At 41.4% G+C, this 18017-nt stretch overlaps 1 protein-coding gene and 1 long non-coding RNA gene across 2 annotated transcripts in view; one reads left to right on the top strand and one right to left on the bottom strand.

The window, feature by feature from the left end:
* NEDD9 (neural precursor cell expressed, developmentally down-regulated 9) overlaps positions 1-17596 on the bottom strand; it is a 123594-nt gene extending 105998 nt beyond the window's left edge. Inside the window, exon 1 of the mRNA XM_050789577.1 lies at positions 17500-17596. Within this exon, the coding sequence (XP_050645534.1) occupies positions 17500-17511 (12 nt within the window). The 5' untranslated portion in view covers positions 17512-17596. The remainder of the gene's footprint in view (positions 1-17499) is intronic.
* The window catches only part of LOC126953888 (uncharacterized), a 109103-nt gene that overhangs the window by 61777 nt on the left and 29309 nt on the right, over positions 1-18017 (top strand). Inside the window, exon 3 of the long non-coding RNA XR_007725399.1 lies at positions 17523-17690. This is a non-coding gene — a long non-coding RNA (uncharacterized LOC126953888). The remainder of the gene's footprint in view (positions 1-17522; positions 17691-18017) is intronic.

Here is an 18017-nt window from a genome sequence, read left to right on the forward strand (position 1 = left end):
TGCTGTCAATGGCTTGAGGCTCACAACAGGGAACGAACGTCTCACAAAGGGAACCGTAATACTTTTGATCAATACTGCCAAGACTATGTTTTTCTTAGATGCTTCCATGTCCAAGGGCTATGCCGTCCAGAAGGCCTTTCTGACCCTCTGATTCTCCCTGTTTCCTGCTTCTTTGGCTGACCAACCCCTTCTGTTCACATACCTTTCATTCAATCAGGCACAATGCAGCAACTTGGCATTCTGCTCACTGACTTACAACCATATACTCATCTTCCTCATTACTATACCCTGGATCAGTAGGACTGAAGTTTAAGAAGTTCCCACACTCTTCTATTTTACAGATAGATGGATGATTTATTGGCTTACGTCCGTAATTAGCTAATTGCAGCCATTTTGTTTCACTAGTGTGTATGTATTGAATGTATGCATTTTGCTAATTTAACTCTGAAAGTTTCCTTACTTCCAAGTCCTTTGGAGGTATCTAACCAGCTTGCGTCTCCTCTCCTGCCATTGATTTGAGTCCAGATTTTGCCATAAACTAACCTATACTCAGCAAACCCATTCATCTTATTGGCTTCAAACAGGCTGTTAATAAAATGAGTACAATATTTCTGACTCACAAGAACAAACATTTTTTGAAGAGGCGGAACAGTTAGCTTGAAAAGAAGAGCTTGAGATGAAAAACTGAACAATAAAGGCACATGTCATTGAATTCTTCCGTTGTACTCTTTTATATCTGATCTGTAAAATCTAGGAAGTGTGATTATATTTTGGGAAAAGACAGCCAAATTAAGTAATATAATTTTGGTACTGCTATAAATCTGTTTTCTATTATTATTGTTTGATTTTATGTGGTAATATTTAGGTTAAATCAGCACCATACTTTGCAGCCAAATGGCAGATTTTATTTTATTAATTTACTAATTTATTTATTTTTTGAGACAGAGTCTCACTCTGTCACCCAGGCTGAAGTGTAGTGGCACGATCTCGGCTCACTGCAACCTCCACCTCCCGGGTTCTCGTGTTAGCCAGGATGGTCTTGATCTCCTGACCTCGTGATCCACCCGCCTCGGCCTCCCAAAGTGCTGGGATTACAGGCGTTAGCCACCATGCCCAGCCGGCAGATATTATTTGTATTTATTTTCTCTGCCTAGCTGTTATAGGTCAGGGGTGGGGAGGATAAGGAAGGAGAGAAGGAGATCTCAGACTATTAAATAATTTGTCCAAGATCCTTAAGAATAAGAGGAACAACACGCAGCCTTTAATTATTCAATGCCAGATCTCCAGGTGGAAATTTTAAAATTTAGGCAAAAAATCCTATCGGTATATAACCTCTGTAATGGTAAAATCAGAGTTAAAAAAATAGGTATGTAACTAACTGCTCCATTACCACTGGTGTAGACGGTTCCACGGGGGCAAAGATGCATGAAGGTTTTCACACAGGAGTTCTTTCCACTAGCATTACCTCCTCCAGACAGCCTTAAGAATCCGTTAAGGAGACTCCATTGGCCTATTTGCCTGTGTCCATTTCCTCATTCTTTAGCAGGCATTTGTTGGAAACCTCTGTTGTTTCTCACATTTGCTCGGAATTGCGAGGAGGGCAACCTTTCAAGACATATGTTTTCATGAACCACAGCAACGCTTGCAAGTCAGGCTGATACCATCCAGACCTTCACTCCCCTGAAACGCTGTCTCCACCTTTTAAGCTATCTTGACAGAATCAAACACAAAATACAAGCCTTAGTAGGTGACTTCTGGCCTCCAAATAAAGCATTATGGGGTATTCTGTTTCTATTTTCCTTGACTTTCCCCCAAGTAATTTTATATCCCTTAGGAGCCAAGAAGCATTTCCTGTAATTAGGGTAGGCTACTGGCACTTGCTCCTTGAAGTATTCATCTGTCCAGCTCCCCAGACCAAGAGGCATTGCCTGGAACTGCTGGTTTTGCAGCAGAGTAGTCATATTCCTCCTCACCCTGGAGTCCTGGATAGAAGAGCAGGAAACAAAGCTCCAACTGTACCTTGGGACCATATGAATGCTTTTATCCATTAATTGGAATTAATAGGGATGGGCAACAGGCCCTTTGGTGAACACCGAGCTGGGCTGTCACTGACTAGCTGTGGGTAACATGTCTTCCGGGTCTCAGTTGCCTCAACTGCAAAACCTTAAAAGGGGGTTGAAAGAAAGGGGCAACTAACGTCTCTCCGAGGCAGGCACCAGCAGCAGCTGTGCTCTTCCCTCTATCTCCCTGTTTTCTTCGGATTTATATTGATGATGTGATTGAGTGCTGGATGATAGAGTGCCAGTGGAAGTGATGTACCCTGCTTTCTAGCCTGCTCCCTAAAATGTCCCATACCCTCCCTCTTGAAGAAGAGGGAGTGTTTAACGTGCTGGAAGTGAAAGGCCCTGAGATACTGGAGCCCCATGATGGAAGAGACCCAGATCCCCGAGGTCAGCTGTCTGGGAGAGTCCCTGACTGGCGCACGAGTGAGAACAGTGTGTTGTGCTGAGATACTGAGCTTGTACGATTTCCTTGCTACTGCGGTTCACCGCAGCACTATCCTCATGAAAGTGCTCTACTGCGTCCAGAATTCTGTGTATCTAGGGGATGGCAGAGCACAGGGCAGAAATAGAATGAGATTTTTAACACCAGCAGGAAGCACTCCATGTAAATCTGCTGTTTAATTGGATGTTGTACTCAAAGGTGCTTCTCTAAATGAGCCAGTGAAAACCCGAGTGGGCGTTGGATAATACTTAACAGATAGGGATGCGTAGTTTGGGCATAACAGTGCCTCTATGGGTTACAGCACCCTGGTCAAACCTGGAAAAATAGTTTCTTAGAAAAGAATAAAGGCAAACTATGGGGAAATGGTCACGGAAGGCTCTCTCACTAATAAGAAGAGAACTCAGAATGTCTTGTTATTAGCAACATAGATCTCCAACTAAAGGGTTTACCCATCCCCGCACTTGTGATGTTTGCATGGAGATGGTGAGTACAGGGTTACCTTTGAGTTCTCTGTCATTGTCATATTTTTGCTGTGCTGCTTCCAGAATCTTTTTCATCATGTAAAGAGTCATTAGGTCTGGGTGGCTATTGATCGTTTGGGGAAAATAGACTTACTTGAATCCTTCTTCAGAATGGATTCCCACAGATAAGGTTTTCATCTAGACTTATTTTTACTGAGTGAAAGGGCCATTTTCAAGAAACCCCCAAAACTTTATATTTTAGAATAAGTGAGGCCCATCTGTGGGAAAAGAAAGCCACAGAAGACACTGAAAAACCACATGACCCGGCGTTAAATCAAGAAAAGCGTCTGGTAGGCCTGGGAAAGCCTGTTTAAGCTTCGAGGTCACTTTCTGCATCTCAGCTCCTATTTATTTTCTGGACCTTGGTCAGCGTCTTCTTGACAGTGTAATTTCTGCAATGCAGCTGGACTTTGTGACCCGTAATCAAAGCCAGAAAGCCTTCAGCAATCCCATCTGGGTGGGGGGGGGGCTCCATTTTATCTGGTTTAAATGAAAAAGTTAAATCTCCATCCAGACGTGCCTGTTTGCAGGCCCAATGACTCTCCCACCTTCAGGATACTTCGTCTTTGAATGTGCTTCTCATTTTCCAGACAAGCTCAGGGGATCTGCATCCTCCAATAAAATTTCTGTCTGCACAAAATTGCCTTTTAGTGGTGATTTATAACTCAATAAAATGACATCTCAAAAAGGAGAATTGGTTTGAGTCTATAACTGATGTGATTTATGCATGTTTTGGCTTTGGAATACACAGTATTTACACAAGGGGCAGTGGTCTCTGTGATGTGATGTGGAGATGTACATCCACAGAACCCCTGACAAGGAGGGAGGTGCGAATGTCCTCAGGCATCCTCTAAGCACAGACCTCCCTGGGCTCTAATATAAAGAATATTCTTACTGAGCTCAGACTCAAGCAGAGGGCTTCACGGTTTTCTGGGTATCAGAAACATCCATGGAACTTGCTAAAATTATACATTCCTGGCCTCCACCCTAGAACCCATGAGCTAGATTCACTAAGAGCGGGGTGGGGTCCAGGGATCTGTAGTTTAACAATCTGTACAGGTGGTTCCAGTCACATACTTGAGAAACCACTTTAAGTTGAGAAACACTTCTAGTTTGTAATCAGTCACCGCAATGAACTATTTGCTGCAAAAAGGGGAAGGGAACAAATGCCTTTAAAATGCCTTCTTTGTGTCAAGGGTTGTTGCTAGACAATCTAAGTCTGTGGGGGTTTTTTTGTTTAACTCTTGCAACAGTCCAATAAGATTGGTATTATTATATTCATTTTGGAGGTTCAGAGAGGTTAAGGATTATTAGCAAACAGCAAGGTAGAGATTTGAACCCAGACCTTTCTGGCTCCACAGTGCACTTTTTCCACTAACCTATGTTAGCAGCCCAGGGTTGGGCCAAATATTTTCGAGTTCATAGTATGTTACCCTTTGATCTACTGAGAGATATTATGAGAAATGTCTCTGTTTTCTATGCCCCCCACTCAGCTTTATCGAGGCATATTTGACAAATAAAAATTGTATATAGTTAAAGTGTACAACATAATGCTTTGATATACGTATACATTGTGAAATAATTACCACAACCAAGCTAATTGACTTATCTGTCACCTCACACGGTGACCGTCTATGTGTGTGTGTGCTGAGAACGTTTAAGATCTACTGTAGTAGCAAGTCTCAAGTATTTATTAAATAGTGTTTTTAACCATATCACCACGTTATTTATTAGATTCCCCAAACTTGTTCATCTTGTAACTGAAAGTGTACTCTTTCACCAACATCTTTCCAATCCTCCCAGTCCCCCAACCCCTGGTAAGCACAATTCTACTTTCTGCTTCTATGAGTCTGACTTTTTTAGATTCCATATGTAAAGTGAGGTCATGCAGTATCTGTCTTTCTGTGCCTGGCTTATTTCACTCAGCATAATGTCCTCCAGGTTCATCTATGTTGTCACAAATGACAGGACTTCCTTCTTCTTCAAGGCTGAATAGAATTCCATTGTGTGTGTGTGTGCGTGTGTGTGTGTGTGTCTGTATGTGTGTGTGTATCACATTTTCTTTATCCATTCATGTATTAATGGAATCAACACTTAGGTTGACTCTATATCCTGGCTATTGTGAGTAATGTTGCAGTGAACATGGAGGTACATAGAACTCTTTGAGGTACTGATTTCATTTCCTTTGGATATATACCCAGAAGTGGAGTTACTGGTTCATATGACAATTGTATTTTTCAATTTTTGAGGAACCTCCATGCTGTGTTCCATAATGACTATACCAGCTGATATGGTTTGGCTCTATGTCTCCACCCAAATCTCATGTTGAATTGTGATCTTCAGTGTTGGAGGAGGGGTCTGGTGGAAGTGTGGATCATCGGGTGGATTTCCCTTTTGCTGTTCTCATGAGAGTGAGTGAGTTCTCATGAGATCTGGTTGTTTGAGAGTGTGTAGCACTTCCCCCTTTGCTCTCTCCCTCTCCTGTTCCAGCCATATAGGATGTGCTGACTTCCCTTTTGTCTTCTGCCTTGATTCTAAGTTTCCTGAGGCCGCTGCAGCCATGTTTCCTGTAACGCCTGCAGAACTATGAGCCAATCAAACCTCTTTTCTTTATAAATTATCCAGTCTTAGGTAGTTCTTTATAGTGATGTGAGAACAAACTAATATACCAGTTTACATTCCTACCAACAGTATACAAGGGTTCCCTTTCTCCATATCCTCAACAACACTTGTTAGTGTTTTTGATGATAGCCAACTGGGGTAAGATGATATCTCTTTATGGTTTCGATCTGCATATCCCTGATGATTAGTGATATGGTTTGGCTGTGCCCCCACCCAAATCTCATCTTGAATTGTAGCTCCCATAATTCCCACATGTTGTGAGAGGAACCTGGTGGGAGGTAATTGAATCATGGGGGCGGGTCTTTCCTGCACTGTTCTTGTGGCAGTGAATAAGTCTCACAAGATCTGATGGTTTTGTAAAGGGCAGTTCCCCTACACAAGCTCTCTTGCCTGCTGCTATGAAAGACGTGCCTTTGCTCCTCCTTTGCCTTCTGCATTGGTTGTGAGGCCTCCCCAGTCATGTGGAACCATGAGTCCATTAAACCTCTTTTTCTACATACATTACCCAGTCTTGGGTAGGTCTTTATTAGAAGTGAGAACAGACTAATACAATTAGTGATGTTGCACATCTTTATATGTACCTTTTGGCCATTTTATATGTCTTCTTTTGACAAATGTCTATTCAGGTTCTCTGGCCGTTTTTTTTTAGCCAGGTTATGTTTCCTTGCTTTTATTGTATGAGTGCGTTATATTTTTCTGGTTATTAACCTATTATCAGATGAATGTTTTGCAAATATTTTCTCCCATTCTGTAGGGTGTGAGAAATTTCTTAAGAAGATAATGGTAAGTCCTTCCACTCACTTGAGGAGAGTAAATTTCAGATTTGTAGTGGACACTGGGGTCCAAGACCTGAGACCCACTTCAGGCTGAGTAGTCAATCATTCTGTCAGCTATGGAAGGGTTGGCACCTAGCAGCTCACTGCAGAGTCCCCTCTTGAGATTGTCCCCAGCTGAGGCATAGCATGCCTCCTCCCTGGGGTGGCCTGCTTGCAGTGACTGTCCAGGAAGGGGCATAAACTTCCAACTACCTTGCCTCAGTTCAGACAACATGGAAGGGCATCCCAGCTTTGGAGGGCCTCTGTGACTTGGTGGGACCTTTATCCTGATTTCAGCTTCTTCCTCTGCCTAGTCCTGCTTCCTCTGCTGCTTTAACAGTTTCCCAAGAGCACTCTCCACAAACTTCCGGCATACCAATCTCCATCTCAAAATTTGCTTCTCTGGGAATGCAGCCTGTGGTATTCAATCAAATTGTCCCTGTAGACGCATTACACTCACATTAGGCATATGATGGACTGAATTGCGACCTCCATCCCAAATTCATGTTGAAACTTTAACACCCAGGAACTCTGAATGTGACTGTGTTTAGAGATAGGGTCTTCGCAGAAGTAATTAAGTTAAAATGAGGTGGGCCCTAATCCAATATGACAGGAGTCCTTATAAGAAGAGGAGATGAGGGCACAGCCAAGCAGAGGGAAGACCACATGGGGAAAAGACGAAGGTCTACAATCCAAGGAGAGAAGTTTCGGGAGAAATCAACCCTGCAGACACCTTATCTTGGACTTCCAGCCTCCAGAACTGTGAGAGAATAAATTTCTGTTGTTTAAGCCCCCATTCTGTGATACCTTTCATGGCAGCCGAAGCAGATACAATAGGCGGATTTAGAGGTTCTTCATTTTGATCCTGATTCTTTCATTTTTATAGTTAAGGAACAACTCAGAAATCTGAACAGGTTAAATTCTCTTTTAAGTATAATGAAACAGGATGGTAATTCTCACTAGATAGTGTTTCCATATTCTAGGGAATATGTCAGGATAATCATGTTTTTAGAGAAGTGATAAAGAGTATGCATTATCTCTCTTCATCACATCTCTCTGTTTACAGCATTTACCACAAACCTGGGGCAGATGTAAATACACGGTGTGGATCAGTACTTTGCACCTGCAGTGAACTTGTATTTAGTGGGAAAGAATGACAAAATTTTCTTTCTTTCTTTCTTTTTTTTTTTTTTTGAGACAGTCTCGCTGTATCACCCAGGCTGGAGTGCAGTGGCATGATCTGGGCTCACTGCAACCTTCACTTCCTGGGTTCAAGCCATTCTTCTGCCTCAGCCTCCAGAGTAGCTGGGATTAAAGGTGCACATCACCATGCTCGGCTAATTTTTGTATTAATAGAGACAGGGTTTCGCTATCTTGCCCAGGCTGGTCTCGAACTCCTGACCTCAGGTGATATGCCTGCCTCGGCCTCCCAAAGTGCTGGAATTACAGGCATGAGTCACCATGTCCGGCCTGAAATTTTTCAAATTCTGTCAGTCAACACTTTCTGGTCCTCTGTGAAGCAAGGTTATGGTTTGGCCTTTTTTTCTTTTTCTTTTCTTTTCTTTTTTTTTTTTTTTAGACGAAGTTTCAGTCTTTTTGCCTAGGCTGGAGTGCAATGTCATGATCTCTGCTCACTGCAACCTCCACCTCCCAAGTTCAAGTGATTCTTCTGCCTCAGCCTCCCGAGTAGTTGAGATTACAGGTGCACACCACTATACCTGGCTAAATTTTGTATTTTCAGTAGAGACGGGGTTCCACCATGTTGGCCAGGATGGTCTTGAACTCCTGACCTCAGGTGATCCACCCACCTCGGCCTCCCAAAGAGCTGGGATTATAGGCATGAGCCACCACGCCCAGTCAATTTAGCTTTTTTTCTTTAGATAAACTGTAACATGCCATGTCTGGCTGCCGGCTTCCTGCCCTAATTCAAAGGTGAAAAAGCTTTGTAGTTTAATTTTTTTTTTTTAGGTTTTCATTTTTTCTGAGCCAGCTCCTTTATCCTTTATTGTCTCCAGTGGAACATTGGTAAATGTTTAACTACCAGCTCTTTGAAAATGAAATAAAACAGAACCATCCTGGGAAAAGAATGCTGCAGGGTGCCAGCCTCTCTGCAGCCAAGGACAGCTCTCCAGGTGTGAGGAGACCTCTCTGCCTTCCTCCTCACACTGATATTAGTGCAGTTCCCTCAGGGCTTGCTTTTATTTGCTGAGGCTTCTTGTAAGGGGATTAATTTTAAGAGTATTTATGAGTTTAGCGCAGGCTTCCCCAGTGATTTTTTCTGTCCATGCCCTCACTCATGATGTCTTCATTGTCACCTCTGGAACCAGAAAAATCACAGCTTAAGGAAGCTCAGGTGAGCAACCAAGTCTAGCCCCATCCAGATTCTCAAGGCCTGTTCTCCCACCAGGCCTTTCCTTATGCTCTGCATCTCTCATCTTCTCCTTCAATGATTTCTTTTAGCTGCACTGACTTGACTTTTTATGTGCTATAAAACTCAGGAAGCTTCTATTGAGGGCTTAGTAGGTGCCAAACACAATTCTGAGCAACATGCAAATTTAATCATCACAAGCCCTTCGAGGTAGGTACTATTCTCATTCTCATTTTGTAGCTGAAGAAACTGAGGCACAAAGAGGGTTAATAACTTGTTCAAGGCCCTATTACTTGATAGAGGCAGGACTGGGATTCAAACCAGGCAGTATGGCTTCCAGTCCATATTTTTCTTTTCTTTTCTTTTTATTTTGGAGACAGAGTCTTGCTTTGTCACCCAGGCTGGAGTGTAGTGGTGCAATCACAGCTCACTGCAGCCTCTGCCTCTGGGGTTCAAGCAATTCTCTTGCCTCAGCCTCCTGAGTAGCTGGGACTATAGGTGCACACCACTACACCCAGCTAATTTTCCTATTTTTAGTAGAGAAAGGGTTTCACCATCTTGGTCAGGCTGGTCTCGAACTGCTGACCTCAAATCATCTGCCCACCTTGACCTCCCAAGGTGCTGGGATTATAGGTGTGAGCCACTGCACCCAGCCCCAATCCATATTTTTAACCAGCATCCTACCTGAAAAAGAGCAGTAGAAATATACATATGTGTAGTGTGAAGTGATGTGTGTGTGTGTGTGTGTGTGTATCTGTGTGTATGAAAAGTTAAATAAAGTTTAATAATGGGGAAAAATCACCCAGAAGTAATGGAATTAAAGACCTCAAAGGACCTTTTGACTCAACATACATAATTCTAAAGCAAATTAAGAATTTTAGATGGTGAAATTATGTTTTTTAGGTCTAGAATTCCAAAAGTTGAGGCTCAGCATGTATTGGAAATACCATAGAGCTAATGTTAATTGCAGAGATACAGCTGGAATGAAATACTGACTTGCTTCAGGGAATGTTTTTTCTCCCTGTCTCTCTCTGTTTTGGTCTCAGTTTAGTAATGCTGGCTGAGTAGGTATAAAAAATGAGAAGAGAGACATTTTTTGTTTCACTATTCATAGAGAAATTCGTATTTGTATTGAATGGATTGAGGATTCACAAATAAATATAGTTTGTTCCAGTTTGGATTACTAATTTGGTTTGGTGGAAATCTCTGAAGTATCCAGTTCTGTGACAGATTTTTGCCATAGAATCTAGTACTAGGGATGATTTTTAAGAGGTCATTACCTTGACCTTAAAACATCACAGTGAGTGGGCTATTGTCCAAGATGGCCAAATAGGAGCAGCTTTGGTCTGCAGCTCCCAGCAAGATCAACACAGAAGATGGGTGATTTCTGCATTTCCAACTGAGGTACCTGGTTCATCTCACTGGGACTGGTTGGACAGTGGATGCAGCCCACGGAGGCCTGAAGCAGGGCAGGGCATCGCCTCACCCGGGCAGTGCAAGGGGTCAGGGGATTCCCCTTTCTTAGCCAAGGAAGCCGTGACAGACTGTACCTGGAGGAATGGTACACTCCTGACCAAATACTACACTTTTCCCACAGTCTTAGCAACTGGCAGGTCAGGAGATACTCTCCTGTGCTTGGCTCGGTGGGTCCCATGCCCACGGAGCCTTGCTCACTGCTAGTGCAGCAGTCTGAGGTCAACCTGTGACACTGCAGCTTGACAGCGGGAGGGGCATCCACCATTGCTGAGGCTTGAGTAAACAAAGTGTCACAGTGTAAACAAAGAGGCCGGGAAGTACAAACTGGGCAGAGCCCACCACAGCTCAGTAAGGCCTACTGCCTCTATAGATTCCATCACTGGGAGCAGGACATAGGAGAACAAAAGGCAGCAAACAGCTTCTGCAGACTTAAATGTCCCTGTCTGACAACTCTAAAGGAACAGTGGTTCTCTCAGCATGGCGTTCGAGCTCCAAGAATGGACAGACTGCCTCCTCAAGTGGGTCCCTGACCCCCGTGTAGCCTGACTGGGAAACACTTCCCAGTAGGGGCCGACAGTCACCTCAAATAGGTGGGTGCCTCTCTGGGACGAAGCTTCCAGCGGAAGGATCAGGCAGCAATATTTACTGTTCCGTAGCCTCTGCTGGTGACACCCAGGCAAACAGGGTCTGGAGCTGACCTCCAGCAAACTCCAACAGACCTGCAGCTGAGGGGTCTGTAAGAAGGAAAACTAACAAACAGAAAAGAATAGCATCAACATCAACAAAAAGACATCCACACCAAAACCCCATCTGTAGGTCACCAACGTCAAAGACCAAAGGTAGATAAAACCACAAAGATGGGGAGAAACCAGAGCATAAAAGCAGAAAATTCCAAAAAACAGAGTGCCTCATCTCTTCCAAAGGATCGCAACTCCTTGCCAGCAGGGGAACAAAACTGGACAGAGAATAAGTTTGACTAGTTGACAGAAGCAGGCTTCAGAAGGTTGGTAATAACAAACTTCTCCAAGCTAAAGGAGCATGTTCTAACCCATTGCAAGGAAGCTAAAAACCTTGAAAAAAGGTTAGATTAATGGCTAACTAGAATAAACAGTATACAGAAGATCTTAAATGACCTGATGGAGCTGAAAACCACAGCATGAGAACTTTGTGACGCATGCACAAGATTCAATAGCCTATTTGATCAAGTGAAAGGAAGGATATCAGTGATTGAAGATCAAATTAATGAAATAAAGTGAGAAGACAAGATTAGAGAAAAAAGAATGAAAAGAAACAAACAAGGCCTCCAAGAAATATGACTATGTGAAAAGACCAAATATACGTTTGATTGCTGTACCAGAAAGTGACGGGGAGAATGGAACCAAGTTAGAAAACACTCTTCAGGATATTATCCAGGATAACTTCCTGAACTTAGCAAGACAGGCCAGCATTCAAATTCAGGAAATACAGAGAACACCACAAAGATACTCCTCAAGAAGAGCAACCCCAAGACACATAATTGTCAGATTCACCAAGGTTGAAATGAAGGAAAAAATGTTAAGGGCAGCCAGAGAGAAAGGTCAGGTTACCCACAAAGGGAAGCCCATCAGACTAACAGCAGATCTCTTGGCAGAAACCCTACAAGCCAGAAGAGAGTGGGGGTTAATATTCAACATTCTTAAAGAAAAGAATTTTCATCCCAGAATCTCATATCCAGCCAAACTAAGCTTCATAAGTGAAAGACAAATAAAATCCTTTATAGACAAGCAAATGCTGAGAGATTTTGTCACTACCAGGCCTGCCTTATAAGAAGAACTCCTGAAGGAAGCACTAAACATGGAAAGGAATAATTGGTACTAGCCACTGCAAAAACATGCCAAATGGTAAAGACCATTGACACTATGAAAAAACTGCATCAATTAACAGGAAAATAACCAGGTAACATCATAAAGACAGGATCAAATTCACACATAACAATATTAACTTTAAATGTGAATGGACTAAATGCCCCAATTAAAAGACACAGACTGGCAAATTGGATAAAGAGTCAAGACCCATCGATGCGCTGTATTCAGGAGAACCATTTCATGTGCAAAGACATACATAGGCTCAAAATAAAGAGATGGAGGAAGATCTACCAAGCAAATGGAAAGAAAAAAAAAAAAAAAAGCAGGGGTTTCAATTCTAGTCTTTGATAAAACAGACTTTAAACCAACAAAGATCAAAAAGGACAAAGAAGACCACTACATAATGGTAAAGGGATCTATTCACCAAGAAGAGCTAGCTATCCTAAATATATATACACCCAACACAGGAGCACCCAGATTCATAAAGCAAGTCCTTAGAGACCTACAGAGACTTAGACCTCCATACAATAATAATGGGAGACTTTAACACCCCACTGTCAATATTAGACAGATCAACGAGACAGAAGGTTAACAAGGATATCCAGGACTTGAACTCAGCTCTGGACCAAGTGGACCTAATAGACGTCTACAGAACTGTACACCCCAAATCAACAGAATATACATTCTTCCAAGCACCACATCATGCTTATTGTAAAATTGACCACATAATTGGTAGTAAAACACTCCTCAGCAAATGTAAAAGAACAGAAATCACAACAAACCGTCTCTCAGACTACAGTACAATCAAATTAGAACTCAGGATTAACAAAGCCACTCAAAACTACACAACTACATGGAAGCTGAACAACCACTCCTGAATGACTGCTGGGTAAGTAACGAAATGAAGGCAGAAATGAAGATGTTCTTTGAAACCAATGAGAACAAAGACACAACATACCAGAATCTCTGGGACACATTTAAAGCAGTGTAGAGGGAAATTTATATCACTAAATGCCCACAAGAGAAAGCAGGAAAGATCTAAAATCGACACTCCAACATCACAAAAGAACTAGGGAAGCAAGAGTAAGAAATTCAACAGCTAGCAGAAGGCAAGAAATAACTAAGATCAGAGCAGAACTGAAGGAGATAAAGACACAAGAAACCCTTCAAAAAAATCAATGAATCCAGGAGCTGGTTTTTTGAAAAGATCAACAAAATAAATAGACTGCTAGCAAGACTAATAAAGAAGAAAAGAGAGAAAAATCAAATAGACGCAATAAAAAATGATAAAGGGGATATCACCACTGATCCCACAGAAACACAAACTACCATCAGAGAATACTATAAACACCTCTGAAAAGATCAACAAAATAGATAGACTGCTAGTAAGACTAATAAAGAAGAAAAGAGAGAAGAATCAAATAGACACAATAAAAAATGGTAAAGGGTATATCACCACCAAACCCACAGAAATACAAACTACCACCAGAGAATACTGTAAATGCCTCTACACAAATAAACTAGAAAATCTAGAAGAAATGGATAAATTCCTGGACACATACATCCAACCAAGACTAAACCAGGAAGAAGTTGAATCTCTGAATAGACCAATAACAGTCTCTTAAATTGAGGCAATAATTAATAGCCTACCAACCAAAAAAAGGCCAGGACCAGAAAGATTCACAGCCAAATTCTATCAGAGGTACAAAGAGGAGCTGGCACCATCCCTTCTGAAACTATTTCAGTCAATAGAAAAAGGGGGAATCCTCCCTAACTCATTTTATAAGGCTAGCATTATCCTGATACCAAAGTCTGGTAGAGACACAACAAAAAAAGAGAATTTTAGGCCAATATCCCTGATGAACAGTGATGTAAAAATCTTCAGTAAAATACTGGCAAACTGAATCCAGCAGCACATCAAAAAGCTTATCCACCATGATCAAGTCAGCTTCATCCCTGGGATGCAAGGCTGGTTCAACATATGCAAATCAATAAATGTAATCCATCACATAAATGGAGCCAATGACAAAACCCACATGATTATCTCAATAGATGCAGAAAAGCCCTTTGACAAAATTCAACAGCCCTTCATGCTAAAAACTCTCAATAAACTAGGTATTGATGGGATGTATCTCAAAATAATAAGAGCTATTTATGACAAACCCACAGCCAATATCATACTGAATGGGCAAAAACTGGAAGCATTCCCTTTGAAAACTGGCACAACACAAGGATGCCCTCTCTCATCACTCCTGTTCAACATAGTGTTGGAAGTTCTGGCTAGGGAAATCAGGTAAGAGAAAGAAATAAAGGGTATTCAATTAGGAAAACAGGAATTGTCTCTGTTTGTGTATGACATGATTGTATATTTAGAAAACCTCATCATCTCTACCCAAAATCTCCTTAAGCTGATAAGCAACTTCAGCAAATCTCAGGATACAAAATCAATGTGCAAAAATCACAAGCATTCCTATACACCAATAATAGACAAACAGAGAGCCAAATCATGAGTGAACTCCCATTCACAATTACTATAAAGAGAACAAAATACCTGGGAATTCAACTTACAAGGGATGTCGAAGGACCTCTTCAAGGAGAACTACAAACCACTGCTCAACGAAATAAAAGAGGATACAAACAAATGGAAGAATATTCCATGCTCATGGATAGGAAGAATCAATGTCATGAAAATGGCCATTCTGCGCAAGGTAATTTATAGATTCAATGCCATCCCCATCAAGCTACCACTGACTTTCTTCACAGAATTGGAAACAACTACTTTAAATTTCATATAGTATCAAAAAAGAGCCCGCATTGCCAAGACAATCCTAAGCAAAAAGAACAAAGCTGGAGGCATGATGCTACCTGACTTCAAACTATACTATAAGGCTATAGTAACCAAAGCAGCATGGTACTGGTACCAAAACAGATATTTAAACCAGTGGAACAGAACAGAGGCCTCAGAAATAACAACATACATCTACAACCATCTGATCTTTGACAAACCTGACAAAAACAAGCAATATGGAAAGGATTCCCTATTTAATGAATTGTGCTGGGAAAACTGGCTAGTTGTATGTAGAAAGCAGAAAGCTGAAACTGGATCCCTTCCTTACACCATATACAAAAATTAACTCAGGATGGATTAAAGACTTAAACACCATAAAAACTCTAGAAGAAAACCTAGGCAATACCATTCAGAACATAGACGTGGGCAAAGACCACGACTGAAACACCAAAAGCAATGGGAACAAAAGCCAAAATAGTCAAATGGGATCTAATTAAACTAAAGAGCTTCTGCACAGCAAAAGAAACTATCATCAGAGTGAACAGGCAACCTACAGAATGGGAGAAAATCTTTGCAGTCTACCCATCTGATAAAGGGCTAATATCCAGAATCTACAAATAACTTAAACAAATTTACAAGAAATAAACAACCTCATCAAAAAGTGGGCAAAGGATATGAACAGACACTTCTCAAAAGAAGACATTTACGCAGCCAACAGATATGAAAAAATGCTCATCATCACTGGTCATCAGAGAAATGCAAATCAAAATGACAGTGAGATACCTTTCATACCAGTTAGAATGGCGATCCTTAAAAAGTCAGGAAACAACAGATGCTGGAGAGGATGTGGAGAAATGGGAATGCTTTTGCACTGTTGTTGGAAGTGTAAATTAGTTCAACCATTGTGGAAGACAGTGTGGCAATTCCTCAAGGATCTAGAACTAGAAATACCCAGTGATCCCATTACTGGGTATATACCCAAAGGATTATAAATCATGCTACTATAAAGACACATGCACACATATGTTTATTGCAGCACTCTTCACAATAGCAAAGACTTGGAGCCACCCCAAATGTCCATCAATGATAGTCTGGATTAAGAAAATGTGGCACATATACACCATGGAATACTATACAGCCATAAAATTGGATGAGTTAATGTCCTTTGCAGGGACATGGATGAAGCTGGAAACCATCATTCTAAGCAAACTATCACAAGGACAGAAAACCAAACACCACATGTTCTCACTCATAGGTGGGAGTTGAACAACGAGAACACATGGACACAGGGCGGTCAATATCACACACCGGGGTCTGCTGGGGGGTGGGGACCTGGGGAAGGGATAGCATTAGGAGAAATACCTAATGTAAATGACAAGTTGTTGGGTGCAGCAAATCAACATGGTACATGTATAATTATGTAACCAATCTGCACGTTGTGCACATGTACCCTAGAACTTAAAGTATAATTTAAAAAAATCACTGTGATATGACAATCAAACTTGTATTTAATGCCTTCCAGGGAAATCTTTTTGTTGCTTATCAAATTATTTAAAGAAAACATTTCTCGTTATATTTAACTTGGAACCTTTCCCCAGAAAGGAGATGGGGCTGTCCTTGGCTTGATGTGGTGCCCAGAGCTTTTTCATTTGTGTGCAGTTGATGATTGATTCTCTGAGATACAGAAAACAGTTGATCAATCTCAACAGATAAGGGAATTCACCTTTTTTTTTTTTTTTTTGAAGCACGAATTACTCTATGTGCATTTTCTCATTTCATCCTCTGAACAATCTTCCTGTCACCATTTTATAAACGCAGAAACAGAGATTCAAAAGGGTCAGGTCACTGGCTTAAGGTCAACTCTACTACTAAACAGAAAAGCAAGGACCAAAACTCAGATCTTTGTGACCCTCATTGCCACTATGCCATGCAACTATGCCTACCTCCTTTAGAGGCCAACTAATAGGTAAAATTACACATCATTTCTTCTATGAATTTTCATAAAACCTTTAGGAAGCCTTGGTTAGATAGAAAAATTGATTATTTTAATCGTACACTGTACCCCAGGCCAAGTTGATTTTCTTGAGGAATGGCCGAATGGAAGTTGAATGGTTTAAAGGTGACTGGCAAACAGAGAAACAAGGCACCGAAGAACTGGCTATTTCCAAACCTGGGCGATCAGCTTCTGAATGAGTAGTTCAGTGGGTATAACTTCCAGGCTTGCTCAGGCACCATTATACTAATTGGAATAATCAATCTGCATCCCAGAAGACTGCTTCCCCAGAGATTTCAGGATGGAAGAGGATGCCCTGTGGGCATCAGTGTATCCATGTAAAAAATTCACCTAACAGAGCAAAATCTGGCAGTCTAAACAGTATTTTCCCCAAATGTTAGTTGCAGGTATGTACGACCAAAACAAAAACAAAAACAAAAACAAACCAAAAAAAAAAAAAAAAAAACCAGCAAAAAACTCCCCACTATTTGTATTATTATTGCAGGGGCTGAGCAAACTGGAAAAAGGGGAATCACAAATTGTCTGTTTTTTTCTCTCAGTACTCACCCTTGTCCACATTTTCCCCCAAGGAATGTTGCGGCTCTGGATCTTGGAAAGGACAATTCCGACGTTTTACTCTGCCGACCAGTTTCTTCGTTTTCATAACTCTACTTGAAGAACACGTGATGTTTGCCAGTGTCTGACATTACGGACCTCACAGCTTACTGAATCTGAAAACAGGAGATAGAGATGGAAAGGTTGGTAAACTCTGAAAAAAATTGAGATGCTTTTCATCATTTAGGGATTGCATCAGAGCAGTTGGAAAAGCCAAATCCATAGTCTCGTGAATGGAATCCATCATCCATTCATTCATGCAATCAAAGAAAGCATTTATGGGGTTCTCACTATGCTTTAGTTGGAACTTCAAAGACGCATAAACTATAGTAATGTCCTCAAGGATCCCACAGTCTCACTGAACAAACAAAAATACCGCACAATAAAATGTTACATCATTTCGGGTCAAATGTGCAGTGGATCCGGTGAGGGCACAAAGGAAGAAGGTCAATCTTGAATGGAGTCTTGAG

The sequence above is a fragment of the Macaca thibetana genome, chromosome 4 (assembly GCF_024542745.1).
Source record: "Macaca thibetana thibetana isolate TM-01 chromosome 4, ASM2454274v1, whole genome shotgun sequence".
Lineage (NCBI taxonomy): Eukaryota > Metazoa > Chordata > Mammalia > Primates > Cercopithecidae > Macaca > Macaca thibetana.